We start from the raw sequence: 14766 nt of genomic DNA on the forward strand, positions 1-14766 counted from the left end.
CCCACCTGCAGGGTCCCATATAAGGCAATGCGTTCACACATCTGGGGATTAAAACCTGATACGTTTGGGAGACATTACTCAGCCCACCACACCCGTCCCAGCTAACTAACAGATATAAACTCTATTTGTTAACTTAATGTGATTTTTTTTCCAAAATATGAATGAGATGCTAATATTTAGAGATACGAATATGTACTGCTGCCTTCTCTCCGAAGTCTAGAAGATCTAGTGTTTTTGGACCCATTAGATCTGGAGCAGTGGCCACTGTGCGTGGGGCATGTGCACCCATTCACCCCATCCCCACCACTCCCTTTGGCCCCCTGACACATGCCAAGTGACAGTCCTATTTATCATTGACAGCCATTGTCACTTTTCTCAGGGCACAAGAGAAAGCGTCTGGGAAACGGGATCCAAACTCCTCCTAGCCGCTCCCCCCTCCCCAACCCCCCACCCCCACTATCCTGCCTCCAGCCCCAAGTCAGTCCCCCCTCCCCCGACATGGCATGAATAGCATCTCACACCCATGCTCTGATAGAGCTGTCTCCTCCTCCCCATGGTGTCTTCCAAATTATCTCTTCTAATTAGAAAACTGCGTTCCCTCAGGTCACGGGAAAGGAACTTCCAATGATTATTCCATAAAAGTAGAATTGCTGTGGGCCTTCAGCAGCCTTTCACATCCGTGTGCGATCTCTGCCAATTACAGCCATGATGATGAATTTAAGAGGGGAGGGCCCTCTGGTCACCCAATCCTCAAACGGAAGCCACTTTTCCTCTCGAAAGTCCAATCTCTACCTCAGAAACCAAATGCGTTTCACTGAAAGTGTCACCTCGGGCTCTGGACAAGAGCACCGGAGCAGAGAGAGTTCTGGACACACACTCCATCTGCAGGAGCGTGGTGGGACTTTGGATTTGAAAAGGGCCCATGAGTTGTGCCTGCCCTCTTGGAGCCCAACCTTGACCACTTGCTTCCTTTAGCCCGGGACCCAACTCGGTTCCCTGCACCTGAGCTCCCAGTGATCTGGGCTCCTAGGAGAGCCACCCACCCACCAGGCCTCTGTGTTGGGGCCTCAGGCACCTGTTCTGCCTTGGTGAGTCCAGCTCCTGTCTACCTGGACGGAGCTGGAGCATACCTGAGCAGGTTACCCACCTGGGCTAGAGCACAACTGAGTGGGCCACCTCCCTTTGTGTAGACAAAGATGGCCAGCACCCTGCACGGCTCTTGACATTTGAGATACATCATATATTTTTGATGGACAGATGAAGAAATAAATGGTACAATCACAAGATGAGATTTTATGTTTGCAGCCATATAAAGTTACACTTATGTAGAATTTTTAGTGACATAAGAAAATGCTTAAGATGTAGCGATAAGAACAGAACATGGACTTATATATACATCACATGTATTTATTAAACATGTTTGAAACTATTATATGTAAACTTATAAAAATAATATAGGGCACTAAAATATTGATATTGGTTTTCCTGGTGGAGTGACATCCTGGGTGATTCTGTGTGTATATGTTTTCAGAATTTTCCACAATAAGTATTTATGACTTTTTCAATCAGAAGAAATGCACTTTCTAATTAGAAACATAAAAACAGATACTGCTGACCACAGTATAAAGCACATCTAACCCTTTTGGAAAGTAATTTGGCACCAAGATCCACAAAAATATTTTACCCTTGACCCAGTGGTTCAATTTCTGAAATAAGAACATGATCCTAAATATGTAAAATAAGTAAATGTATAAGCATAGAGGAACTGTTAAGTAAATGTTTAAATATCATGGTGGTTTAAAAGATGGCTGTTAATTATAATTATTATCGACTCACATAAAACAGTGTGGGAGACACTGACAGTAACTTTATTCTTTTTCATCTTTATTTATTCATGGGGTCTTAGTTGCATTAACACGAGAACTTTCATGGTGGTACACAGACTCTTCAGTTGTAACACAAGTGCTCCAGAGCTCTCAGGCTTCAGTAATTGCAGCATGTGGGCTTTGTTGCTCCAAGGCAACTAAGTTGCCTTGCGGAATCTTAGTTCCTGGGCCAGGGATCGAACCTACATCCCCTGCAGCAGCAGACCGATTCTTAACCAGTGGACCAACAGGCAAGTCCTGACAGTAACTTGAAGTGGCAGCAAAAGCAGGATGCAGCTTTGCGCCTTGTGCTCCCCTGACTTTTGTGCTCCCCGGGCCCCTCTGCAAGGGCGGTGCAGAAGCCAGGAGCCAGCGGGTGTCTGGGAAGCCTTGTTCATCCTGGCCTTCCCGCTGAGCTGGAGAAGCTTCCTGAACTCCAGCTGGCAGCTCATTTTCTGAGTAAGATGTGATGCCCCACTGGGCATGCAGAGAGCTTCTGCGGATCCCCTGACCAGGCTTGTGTTCAATCTAGATGCTGTGACACGGCCGCACTGGTTATCCACCGTCACTTAGTTGGTCCTCAAGCTATGCTAACTGTGAGTGTTCCCACCACCATCCTTACCTCTAACCCCAGCTGAGAGGGGAAAGAGCTGGTATCCGCCCCATGGAGGGAGCCCTTTACCTTCCTGGAGGGGAATTATGCAGCCAGGAGCACCATGGAGCAGCAGATGCCCTTGAAGCCTTCTGTCACTCATCTGCAGTGAGGGCCTGGTGTTCACCTACACACTGGTCACCAGCCTGGGCCAAGGCACAGCCAGAGGCCTTCCACTAGTACCCTGTCATGAGGGTGAATCCTTCCTGCCCAGGATGTAGTGTAGCCCCTTCTTTCTTGAGACTGTAGTAATAGTTGTTCAGCCACTCAGTTGGGTCCGACTCTTTGAGACCCCATGGCCTGCAGCACACCAGGCTTCCCTGTCCTTCACCATCTCCCTGAGTGTGCTCAATTTCATGTCTATTGAGTCGGTGATGCTACCCACCCCTCTTGTCCTCTGTTGCTCCCTTCTCCTCCTGCTTTCAATCTTCCCCAGGATCAGAGTCTTTTCTAATGAGTCGGCTCTTTGCATCAGATGGCCAAAGTATTGGAGCCTCAGCTTCAACATCAGTCCTTCCGATGACCATTCAGGGTTGATTTCCTTTAGGATTGACCGGTTTGATCTCCTTGCAGTCCAAGGGACTCTCAAGAGTTTTCTCTAACAGTACAGTTCAAAAGCATCAATTCTTTGGCACTCAGCCTCCTTTATGGTCCAACTCTCACATCTATACATGACTACTGGAAAAACCATAGCTTTGACTATATGGACCTTTGTCGGCAAAGTAATGTCTCTACTTTTTAATACGCTGTCTAGGTTTATCATAGCTTTTCGTCCAAGGAGCAAGTGTCTTTTATTCTCATGGCTTCAGTCACCATCCGCAGTGATTTTGGAATAGTAATAATTGTAATTAAAATGTCCCTGGTGTCAAAATGAAAAACCGATGATCTTTATGAGTCCTCTCTAAGATGCTTCTTTGAGATTCTCAGAAGTTTAGAGCATGTGGCTAAGAGGCTGGGTGGCCAGGGAGAGCCTCGGGGCTCTCTGTGAAGTGGGCAGAATGAAAGCACTTGGCACAGAAAGGCCCTTGGGGGTAAAGAGACAGATGTAGGCTGCACCTGTCATGGCTTGGCCACTGCAGCGACCTCCAGTCCCAAAAATGCAGAGAGGATGCTGGCTTTTGTTTGTCTCCTTTGTCGGATTGTCTGAAAAGTTGTCCAACAGAAGTTTCAAAGGCTGAGCTAATGAATGCAAATTTCCCATTGTTCTCAAAATCACATCTATTCAAGGATAAAATGAGAAGCTTGGGTCACCCTTCCCTGGAGGAGGAAATGGAGGATTTCAAAACAGGAAAAACCACCCTTCCGCTCTTGTTGAGGAAGCCCAGCGCCTCTGAATCTGCACCTGCATGGGCACGCATCAGCCGGACGACAGGCTGAGCGCCTGTGGGATGTGACTGTTGCTCCACCCTGGCACGCCCAGTTCTTGGGATCCGTGTCCCCGCGGGTGGGGTGAGGTTGCATCTGTGTGTAGGTTTTCTGGTGCCACTCTGACAAGACGCCACAGACCTGATGGCCAAAGCAGCAGACGTTGCCCTCTCACGGTCCAGGAGGTCAGATACCTGAAACCAAGGTGTCAGCAGGGCTGAGATCCTTCTGAGCCTCCAGGGACAGATCTGTTGCAGAAAGGGGGACCCCTCCCATGGCCTGAGAGTGGGCTCTTGACTAACACTCGGATATGAATTGTCCAAGGAGACACATGTGCTGGCAAAGCAAGAGACTTTATTGGGAAGGGGTGCCTGGGCAGAGAGCAGGAGGGTCAGGGAACCCAAGAGGACTGTTCTGCCCCGTGGCTCCCAATCTCAGGTTTTGTGATGATGGGATTAGTTTCCAGGTTGTCTTTGGCCAATTATTCTGACTTAGGGTCTTTCCTGGTGATGCACGCGTCACTCAGCCAAGGTAGATGCCAGTGAGAAGGATCCTGGGAGGTGGTAGGACATGCGCTGTCACCTTTTGACCCTTCCTGAACTCTTCTGGTTCAGTACAGTTCAGTTCAGTTCAGTTCATTCGCTCAGTCGTATCCGACTATTTGCAACCCCATGGACTGCAGCATGCCAGGCTTCCCTGTCCTTCACCATCTCCCAGAGCTTGCTCGAACTCATGTCCGTCGAGTTGGTGATGCTATCCAACCATCTCATCCTCTGTCATCCCCTTCTCCTCCTGCCTTCAATCTTTCCCTGCATCAGGGTCTTTTCCAATGAGTCATTCCTGGTTGGTGGTGGCTTATTAGTTCCATGTTCCTTACCAGGACCTCCTGTCGTAAAATAACTCACGCAAATGGTTACTGTGATGCCTGGCCAGCATGGGCGGTTTTGGTCAGTGTTTCCCCTAAAAGATCCTTCCTCCCTCTTTCAACTCCTGGCGGCGCCAGCTGTCCGGGGCTCATGGCCACATCACTGCTGTCACCACTTCTGCTCGCCATTGTCTGTGTGTGTGTCCCAAATTCCATCTTATATAAGGTCCTAGTCACTGGGGCCCCATTCAGGATGACCTCATCGTAACTACATCTGCAAAGACCCTCTATCCAAATAAGTTCGCACCTACGGGTCAGCAGGGTCAGGACCTTGGCATGTCTTTGGCGGGAGGGGGAGGGGGGCATGTTTCAACCCACAACCGTCTGCAGAATCTGGTCTTTTGCTTTTTCAGGGGCCCTCAAACCAAGGACAATTAATTGGAACAGGAGCCCCCCAGAAGCAGGGTGGGAAGGAGGGGACCTGGCTGTCCCCCAACACCCACCCTTACCCCCTGTGCCGGTTATTTGGTGGACCTTGGAGTTGGCAGATCTGAGGAGGAAAACCCACTGCAGGTGTGACTCAAGAAGGCCTTGGCAGGCCCTCCCTGACCATAGGTTCAGGGAAATGTGGGCCTCAGATCCCACAGTAACGGCTGAGCCATCTTTAATCTTTACAATTTCCCTCTCTCTCCATTTGCCCTCATTTCCTGGGGGATCAATCAATCCTGCCTCTGTAGAAGGAATTCTTTGTGAGAAAAGATGTGAGTCAATGCTGGGATGTGAGAAAAGAGGGGAGATGAGAGCTTCGGGAACCCTGCAGGGAAGCACCGATGTGCGTGACTTTCCTTCAAAGTGAAATCAGATCCATGGGTTTTCAATCAGGGGAGCTGTGACAGATGTCTCCTGCTCCAGAGAACTGTGATGAGGACTATCAGAGATCCAAGGTTGGCGGGGCTTGCCTCCCTGAGCGGGTACAGGGGTGCTCTGGAGGGCCAGCCTCTCAGAGCCCCTGCTGCCTCTCCTGGGTCAGCCATCAGCAGAGCAAGAGGGGCCAGGACGAGGCCCAGAAGTTACCCACCCAGGACGCTGGCCTGGCTCTCAGCACCTCTAGAGCCCAGAAGCAGTGTCTGTACATTATTCCTGTCTGCAGTGTATCATGTACCCTTGAAAAGGTGAAAGGCCATGAGCCCCTGTTCCACACACGGCAGAGGTCCTCCACGTGGGATCCCCAGCCAGCATCAGCATCCCTTGGGGCCTTCTCAGAGATGCCAGCTCTCTGGCCCACCTGGACCTGCAGAATCAGATATTTTGAGTGGGTCCCTGCAGCCTGTGTCCTCCAGGGGGCGCTGCTCTAGATTGATAACTGCTATTCTAAGGGCTGCTGTTCCTCCCTCCTCCAGGGCTCAGTCTCAAGGGTGTGCACCCATGGAGCTGGCTTGCTGGTTTGCTGCCCACCCTAGCTGCCAGGCTCAGTCACTCCTTCTCCTTTCACTCTACCAGCTCATGTTCCCTCCAGGCTCCATGGCTGTTGGGGGATGAGCAAAGAAGAATGCAAGCAAGGCTCCCGGGGCTCTGGTTCCAACCTTGACCATGTCCAGCTGGTCCCATCAGCATGTCCACAGTAAAGGCTAAATTATTGTCAACTAGAAAAAAATGCACAACATGAGAGTTTCGAATTAAGTTTTATTTGGGGACAAAATGGGGACTGCAGCCTGGGAGACAGCGCCTCTGATAGCTGTGAGAAAACTGTTCCAAAGGTAGGGGAGAAGAAAAGGCAGAGGAACCAGAGATCAAATTGTCAACATCCTCTGGATCATCAAAAAAGCAAAGCTCCTAAAATGTCTCCCTCCACAGGTGTGCCTTGTTCTTCTCGTGAAATCCTTCAGGATTTAGTGTCTTTAGTATTGTTCCTATTCTCCGTAAAAAAAAAAAAAAAAGAGTTCCAGAAAAACATCTATTTCTGCTTTATTGACTATGCCAAAGCCTTTGACTGTGTGGATCACAATAAACTGTGGAAAATTCTGAAAGAGATGGGAATACTAGACCACCTGACCTGCCTCTTGAGAAACCTATATGCAGATCAGGAAGCAACAGTTAGAACTGGACATGGAACAACAGACTGGTTCCAAATAGGAAAAGGAGTACGTCAAGGCTGTATATTGTCATCCTGCTTATTTAACTTATATGCAGAGTACATCATGAGAAACACTGGGCTGGATGAAGCACAAGCTGGAATCAAGATAGCCGGGAGAAATATCAATAACCTCTGATATGCAGATGACACCACCCTTATGGCAGAAAGTGAAGAACTAAAGAGCCTCTTGATGAAAGTGAAAGAGGAGAGTGAAAAAGTTGGCTTAAAGCTCAACATTCAGAAAATTAAGATTATGGCATCTGGTCCCATCACTTCATGTCAAATAGATGGGGAAACAGTGGAAACACTGGCTGACTTTATTTTTTTGGGCTCCAAAACCACTGCAGATGGTGATTGCAGCCATGAAATTAAAAGACGCTTACTCCTTGGAAGGAAAGTTATGACCAACCTAGACAGCATATTAAAAAGCAGAGACATTACTTTGTCAACAAAGGTTTGTCTAGTCAAGGCTATGGTTTTTCCAGTAGTCATGTATAGATGTGTAAGTTGGACTATAAAGAAAGCTGAGTGCTGAAGAATTGATGCTTCTGAACTGTGGTGTTGGAGAAGACTCTTGAGAGTCCCTTGGTCTGCAAGGAGATCCAACCAGTCCATCCTAAGGGAGATCAGTCCTGGGTATTCATTGGAGGGACTGATGTTGAAGCTGAAACTCCAATACTCTGGCCACCTGATGCAAAGAACTGACTCATTTGAAAAGACCCTGATGCTGGGAGGGATTGGGGGCAGGAGGAGAAGGGGATGGCAGAGGATGAGATGGTTGGATGGCATCACTGACTCAATGGACAAAAGTTTGGGTAAACTCTGGGGGTTGGTTATGGACAGGGAAGCCTGCATGTTGTGGTTCATGGGGTCGCAAAGAGTTGGACACAACTGAGCGACTGAACTGAAACTGAAACATATATATGATTTTGGTGAAGGGGGAATACATGCTACCAAACACATATTTTTCCAGAAAGTTTCTACTGGTCTCATGACGCTTCTTTCTGGTCATGAGAAACAGTCGTCACCATGAAGGAGCTTAATGCTTTTCTAGATATAAGGAGATACAAGAATTTGGCTCATAAAATCAGCTCCTGAGAATGTCTAAGTATCTGAAGACCTGTCCTCCCAGTTCTCCCCTCACTCAAGCACAGAGTGCCTCATCTCTGCTCTGCACCCTGAACTCCTTTCAGGGGTGTTGAAGGTCAGCAGCTGCAGCAGCACATGGCTCAATCCTTGTAGAGGTAGCTGGCAAGTGCCCATGGCAAGTGCCAACTTGTAGCTGACAATATTGAAGGGCAGCCCTGCCCTGATATTCACAGATCCTGCATTTGTGAACCCACTTGCTCAGTAAACTTTATTTATAACCCTCAAATCAATACGCATGGTGCTTTTGTGGTTATTTGTGGATGTGGGCACCTGGCAGATGGCTGATTCAGGGAGTAAAGACATGGAGAGTTTTCTGAGAGAGGGGACCCTCACAGCAGGGATTTCCTTGAATCCTGCACCCCAGGCACCTTGGTCTAGTCCCAGCCCTGCTGTGAGGAGAATCTGTGGGAGGAACCTGGACCCCATTCTGTAGGCAGGGGTTCGGAAGCTCTGGAGAGGCAGCAGCACATAGCAGCGAAGCACCTTCCTATGGTGCCATGTTGCCTGCCTGCAGATGCAGGTTCTGGTGCTTGCAAACTGTGTGACCTTGAGCAGGTCACTTGACCTCTCTGTGCCTCAGTTAACTCATCTGCAAAATGGGGTGAATTATAGCCCTACCTCACAGGGGTGTTGTGGGAAATGAATGTGCTCATATCTAAAAGACACATGCTACCTGACTGTTACTGTTATCGTCTTTATGTTTGTTGTTGTTTAGTCACTAAACCATGTCTGACTCTTTTGCAGCCCCATGAACTGTAGCCCACCAGCCTCTTCTGTCTATGGGATTTACCAAACAAGAATATTGGACAAGTGTGTGTTAGTTGCTCAATCGTGTCCGACTCTTTGCAACCCCATGGACTGTAGCTCACTAGGCTCCTCTGTCCATGGGATTCTCCAGGCAAGTTACTGGAGTGGTTGCCATTCCCTCCTCCAGGGGATCCTCCCAACCCAGAGATCAAACTTGGGTGTTTTGCATTGCAGGCAGATACTTTACCAGGGAAGCCCAAGAATATTGGAACAGGTTGCCATTTCCTTCTACTTTCACCCTATAATGCTGTACAGAAAGCCAAGATGCAGGGACTTCCCTGGAGGTCCAGTGGTTAAGAATCCACCTTCCACTGCCAGGGACGTGGGTTCAATCTCTGATCGAGGAACTAACATCCCACGTGCCTTGTGGCAACTAAGCCCCCGCACCATGACTAGAGAGAAGCCCTCGAGATGAAATGAAAGATCCCATGTGCCACAACAAAGACCTGACACAGCCAAATAAACAAATATTTTTTTAAAAAATAAAGTCAAGATGCAAACCAAAAAAAAAGATGCAAACCAAAATATGCATACTTGGGGGAAATTAACAGAATGTCAGAAAAAGCCATCAATACTGTCTTGACATTTGAAAAATCTTCACTAGGTGCATGGGTGCAGTTACTGATAGAATTCCACTTTGGTCCTCATGGACCCACATTGCCTGGCTCCACAGAGAATAGTATTTACATCATCACCATGTGGCAAATGTGGCCTCCTCTCTCATTTTAGAATCAATGCATGGACCAATCTGCGGAAATCTCGATTGTAATTACAGAGCAAAATGTAGATGTTACAAACGGTCATTTAAAAAAAAAAAAAAAAAACTTATTTATTTGGCTGCACTGGGCCTTGGTTGCTGCATGGGGGATCTAGTTCCCTGACCAGGGACCAAACCCAGGCCCCCTGCATTGGAAGTGCAGAGTCTTAGCCACTGGACCACCAGGGAAGCCCTCAAATGATCTTTGACACCATCAAAGTGATGGCAAAGCTAAATGGAAGATGCAGAGAGAAGTATGTTAAGGTCTTTTCTGTTTTTTGCAGTTCAACATTTTATGTTTTTCTTTTTATTGTGGTCAGAACATTGAACATGAGATCTGCCTTCTTAACACATTAAAAAAAATGTTTCTAAGTGGAGTGTGGTTGAATACAAAGCTTTGTTGATTTCAGGTGTACAGCCAAGTGAATCGTTAACACATTTTTAAGTGCGCAAGGCAGTATTGCTAACTAGGCACAGTGTTCCGCAGTAGACCTCCAAGTTGGTTCAGATATATATGTATCCCTGAAACAAATACATATACACCGAAACTTCATATAATTGAACAGCAACCCTGGGAGTATGCTAATTTCTCATCTAACCTGGTAGGGAGTCCATAGACAGCAGCTAAAGTGGATATTTCCTGAAATAGATCCTTAAGTGTTCCTTTTAAGGTCACAAAAGTAACCATGAGAATAACTAAAAATAATAACATAGCTAGGAAAAATCAAGGGAGGGAGGAAGAGGGACAAGGATGTAGGCGGTAGGACTAAATCCTCATCTTTCATGCCAGGAATGCAAGGGAAATTGTCTCAGGCTGACAGAGCAAGAACTAGCCCCATAAAATTATTATGTGTGCCGGCAGTGGACAAAAGGAGAAAGCCTAAAACCGCAAGAAAATTATTTCCCTTGAAGAGAGGGAGACAGCGCAGGAAACGTTAAGTCTGTGTTTTATAACTTTCTGGATGGTTTGAATTTTCCAGTGCATGCTTTCTGCTTTTGCAAACGGAAACTGGTGTGAAGGAGTCTGGTTGCCGCTGTCAGGGCCTGACTACAGCGGGTCAGGGTCAGTGGGCCCAGGCCCCCCCGGCCCCCCTACACACAGTCTCTGGCCCCAATGAGCCGTGAGACTTTCTCTTTAGGTCTGGAAGTACATGTGCCCATGGGAGACATCTATTTACAGACCTTTCAAAGAAAATTGCAAGTACAGTACAGACGTTTAAAAACAGCATGATTATATATATTTTGCAGTATTAAAATAACTGGAAGTGATTTGCGTCATGTGATTTTTCAATTTTACATCCAACAAGTATCCTTCAGTTCAACATAGATACCAATGCTACATTTGTCATTTAAAATGGAATATTCTGGATCATGGGAGGTCCCTGGAGCCTGTGGCCATGGCTTTGGTGAGCACAGGAGCCCCTTGTGTGTATGGAGGAGGGAGGTCAGCCCCCCACATTCCTGCCCTCACTGGGAAGTGTTAAAAGATAAACTGAGGCAGATTACAAATCTTAAGATTAACCCACGGCAGATGCATGGTGATGTATGGCAAATCCAATACAATATTATAAAGTAAAAATAATAATAATAATATTTAAAAAATGCAAAGCAATAAAAAAAAAAAAACAAATCTTAAGATTATATTTGGGCTGGGGAATTCCCTGTTGGTCCAGTGGTTAGGGCTCCATGCTTCCACTGCAAAGGGTGCCAGTTTGGTCCCTGGTTGGGGAACTAAGATCCTGAATGCCACTGGACGAAAAAAAGAAAAAAAGATCATGTTTGGACAAAAATTGACTGGAATGGGACAACCTCCAACAGGAAGTGGTAGAGCGCCCCACCCCCAGGAGCTGGAGAAAGTATAGAGAAAAAGTGTAAAAACAAAGGAGGTTGTTGATTGGTAGGGCTTAAAGCCCAGCTTTGTGTAGTTAGCTGTGATTGGCTGTGTGTGATTGGGATCTCCATTTCCCAACCTTGAGGTATTCACAGGCTTAGGTTTGGGTTTACTTGCATAGCTATCATGCATTAGACCCCCCCAGCCAAGTGGACTTCTTGCTTAATTAATTTAAAACCTTAAGGAGGGAGTGGGTATCACAAGGGAAGAGCCTGATATCCAGTGTGGAGCAGCATGTGACATTAGTGTTAGATATTTCTCAGGTTGGCACTTCTAGTGGCCTGAACTAAGACCAGAAACTTCTCTGTGAAAGCTAATAAATGCATTTCCAGGATGGGAGTTCACTTCAACCCTTTCTGTCTTAAGCTTCTGCTCCCTGGACCTCACTCTCAAAGCCAAGATGCCCCACAGTCGTCCATCCCAGAGAGAGCAAGGTGTGTGGTCCTTGCCTGGTGGGCACTGCTCTGGTCCCTGATTCCCCCTGGGATGATGTCTCCTCTCCTGGCACAAGTGACCAAATAGAACATTCCAGAAGACCGCTCCCCTGACTTGTCCTTCTCAGGCACTCACAGGTCCTTGGCTCCTGTAAGCAGAGGAGACCCTTGGGCATGTGGAAGACGGAGGTCAGCCCTCTCCCAATCCCTGCCCTGGTCACCCCGGGAGGGTTCCTTTTCAGCAAGTGCCACCCTCGTCCTGGAGGTCCCCTGGTGTCACCAGAGAGTAGCTTCATCTGTTCTTGAACTTTTGTAATTTCAACTTTTAAAAAATGCACAGCAAGAGAGTTGCAAGTTAGGTTTTTATTTGAAGCAGAATGAGGACTGCGACCCAGATAGAGCACCTCAGATACTTCTGAGAAACTGCTCCAAGGAAGTAGTGGGGAAGACAGGATATAGTGATTTTGGTGAAGGGGGAGTACAGGCAATCAAGCACTTATTTTTTTTTTTGTAGGAAGTTTCTGCTTATCTCATGAAGTTTCTGCTAGTCCCAAGAAACAGTCGCCACCATGAAGGATTTTAGTGCTTTTCTAGATATGAGGAGATATAAGAGTTGGGCTCATAAGATCAGCTCCTGAGAATATCTATCTGAAGACCTGTCCTGCTGGTTTTCCCAGAGCCCAGAGTGTTGAGGTGGTCTAAACACAGATTGGAAAAGAAATTCCAGACACAGAGCATTTCAGAAGGGAGTGAGTTTATTAAGAATAAAGAGCAGTGGGCACTGTGAGTGTAGTGGGCCAACCTCCTGACAGACCTGGGAGAGTTGACAGCTTTCATGAGTTAATAGCCAAATTTTATAGCCTCAAGACAAAGAAAATGCCTGATGGAAGGTTGGCATCAGGTGATTGGCTAGGGTGCTGTAGGATGGGTAACAGGATGGGCACTTTTGCCTAACTTGGAGTCAGGAAGCCTGCTGGTGGTGATCAGAGGGGCTTTTGGCAAATTACAAAGGGGGTTCAGGCAGTTCCAGAGAGGACCTTGTTTCTGGGCTTTGCTTATATGGTCTTGGGACAGGACTCAACAGAATGCCTTGTTTCTGCTCTCCACCCTGAGCTCCTTCAGAGGGTGTGGAAGGTTGGCAGCCACAGCAGCACATGACTTAATCCTTGTAGAGGTAGATGGCAAGTGCCTGTGGCAAGTGCCAATCTGTTCAGTTCAGTTCAGTTGCTCAGTCGTGTCCGACTCTTTGCGACCCCATGAATTGCAGCACACCAGGCCTCCCTGTCCATCACCAACTCCCAGAGTTCACCCAAACCCACGTCCATCAAGTCAGTGATGCCATCCAGCCATCTCATCCTCTGTCGTCCCCTTCTCCTCCTGCCCCCAATCCCTCCCAGCATCAGGGTCTTTTCCAATGAGTCAGCTCTTCGCATGAGGTGGCCAAAGTACTGGAGTTTCGGCTTTAGCATCATTCCTTCCAAAGAAATCCCAGGGCTGATCTCCTTCAGAATGGACTGGTTGGATCTCCTTGCAGTCCAAGGGTCTCTCAAGAGTCTTCTCCAACACCACAGTTCAAAAGCATCAATTCTTCGGCGCTCAGCTTTCTTCACAGTCCAACTCTCACATCCACACATGACTACTGGAAAACCATAGCCAATCTGTAGTTGACGGTAAATAGAATTGTACTTATGTTTTCCTCTGTGCCTTGGGAGGCTTCTTGCTCAACAATACTTTTGAGACTCATCCAGGTTGTTGCATATTTGGTAGTTCCTTCCTTTCCATCCCAAAGTAGCGTTGCATTGTGTGGATGTGCGATTAGTTGGAATTACGACGATCAACAATATTAAGGACTGGGAGCAGCTGCTTTACATTTTTAAAGTTCACTTATTTTTATTTGACATTAAAAAAACCCAGTAGCGTTTGCTTCTTCGAACAGTTTTGGGTTTGCAGAAACACTGAGTAGAAAGTACAGAGAGTTGCCATGTAGCCCCTCCCCTGACTCAGTTTACCCTGTTATTCACACCTTGCATTAATGTGGTACATTTGTTAAGATTAATGAACCCACATTGACTCATCCTAATTACTCAAAGTCCATAATTTACATGAGGGTTCACTCTTGGTGTCCTACTTGCTCTGGGTTTGAACAAATGTATGTTAACATGTATCCATCATCATAGAAAGTTTCACTGCCCTAAAAATTCTCTGGGTTCTGTCTGTTCATTCCTACCCTGAAACCTTGGCACTGGTCCTTATACTGTTCCCATAGCTTTGCTTTCCTGCAATGTCCTATAGTTGGAATTCTGCAACATGTGAGAAATTGGCTGCGCTTGCATCCGAAAGAAAGGGGCTGTCAGGGCGAGGCCGGGAGGAGGGTGGGGGAGGGACACGGTAGGACCTGCAACCTGCCTGACCCCTTCTTTTCTCCCACCAGGTCTTGCCAAGCCCATTGGTCTGGTGGAGGGGCCAGGAGGCCTGGGCCAGGGCGGCATGGCGGCCACGCTGCGGGATGACAGCCAGGAGACGGAAGGCAAGTTCGAGGAATACGGGTACAACGCACAGCTCAGCGACCGCATCTCCCTGGACCGTACCATCCCGGACTACAGGCCCAAAAAGTGAGTACGTGGCCTCTCCCACAGGCACCTCCAAGCAGCACCCCTGCAGGCCCGGGCTCCTGGCACCCAGACATTTACAGAGCAGAGCGGAGGCAAGGGCGCCCTGGCTGGTTGGGCCCTCCCCATCTGCCTTCTCCGGGTTCTCTGCCCTCGGCGTCCTGCCCCCTGTGCCCTGGGTGTCCCCTGCGGGTGCCTACCACAGGACTGAGTCTGGACCCGCCCAGGAGGCTGGGCC

General features: G+C 47.8%; 1 protein-coding gene across 2 annotated transcripts in view; it reads left to right on the top strand.

Annotated features, from left to right (window-relative positions):
• GALNT9 (polypeptide N-acetylgalactosaminyltransferase 9) overlaps positions 1 to 14766 on the top strand; it is a 114943-nt gene that overhangs the window by 19870 nt on the left and 80307 nt on the right. For both annotated transcript variants that reach the window (XM_005217645.5, NM_001083641.1), the window contains exon 2: positions 14351 to 14531. In XM_005217645.5, the coding sequence (XP_005217702.1) occupies positions 14351 to 14531 (181 nt within the window). The remainder of the gene's footprint in view (positions 1 to 14350; positions 14532 to 14766) is intronic.

The sequence above is a fragment of the Bos taurus genome, chromosome 17 (genome assembly GCF_002263795.3).
Source record: "Bos taurus isolate L1 Dominette 01449 registration number 42190680 breed Hereford chromosome 17, ARS-UCD2.0, whole genome shotgun sequence".
Lineage (NCBI taxonomy): Eukaryota > Metazoa > Chordata > Mammalia > Artiodactyla > Bovidae > Bos > Bos taurus.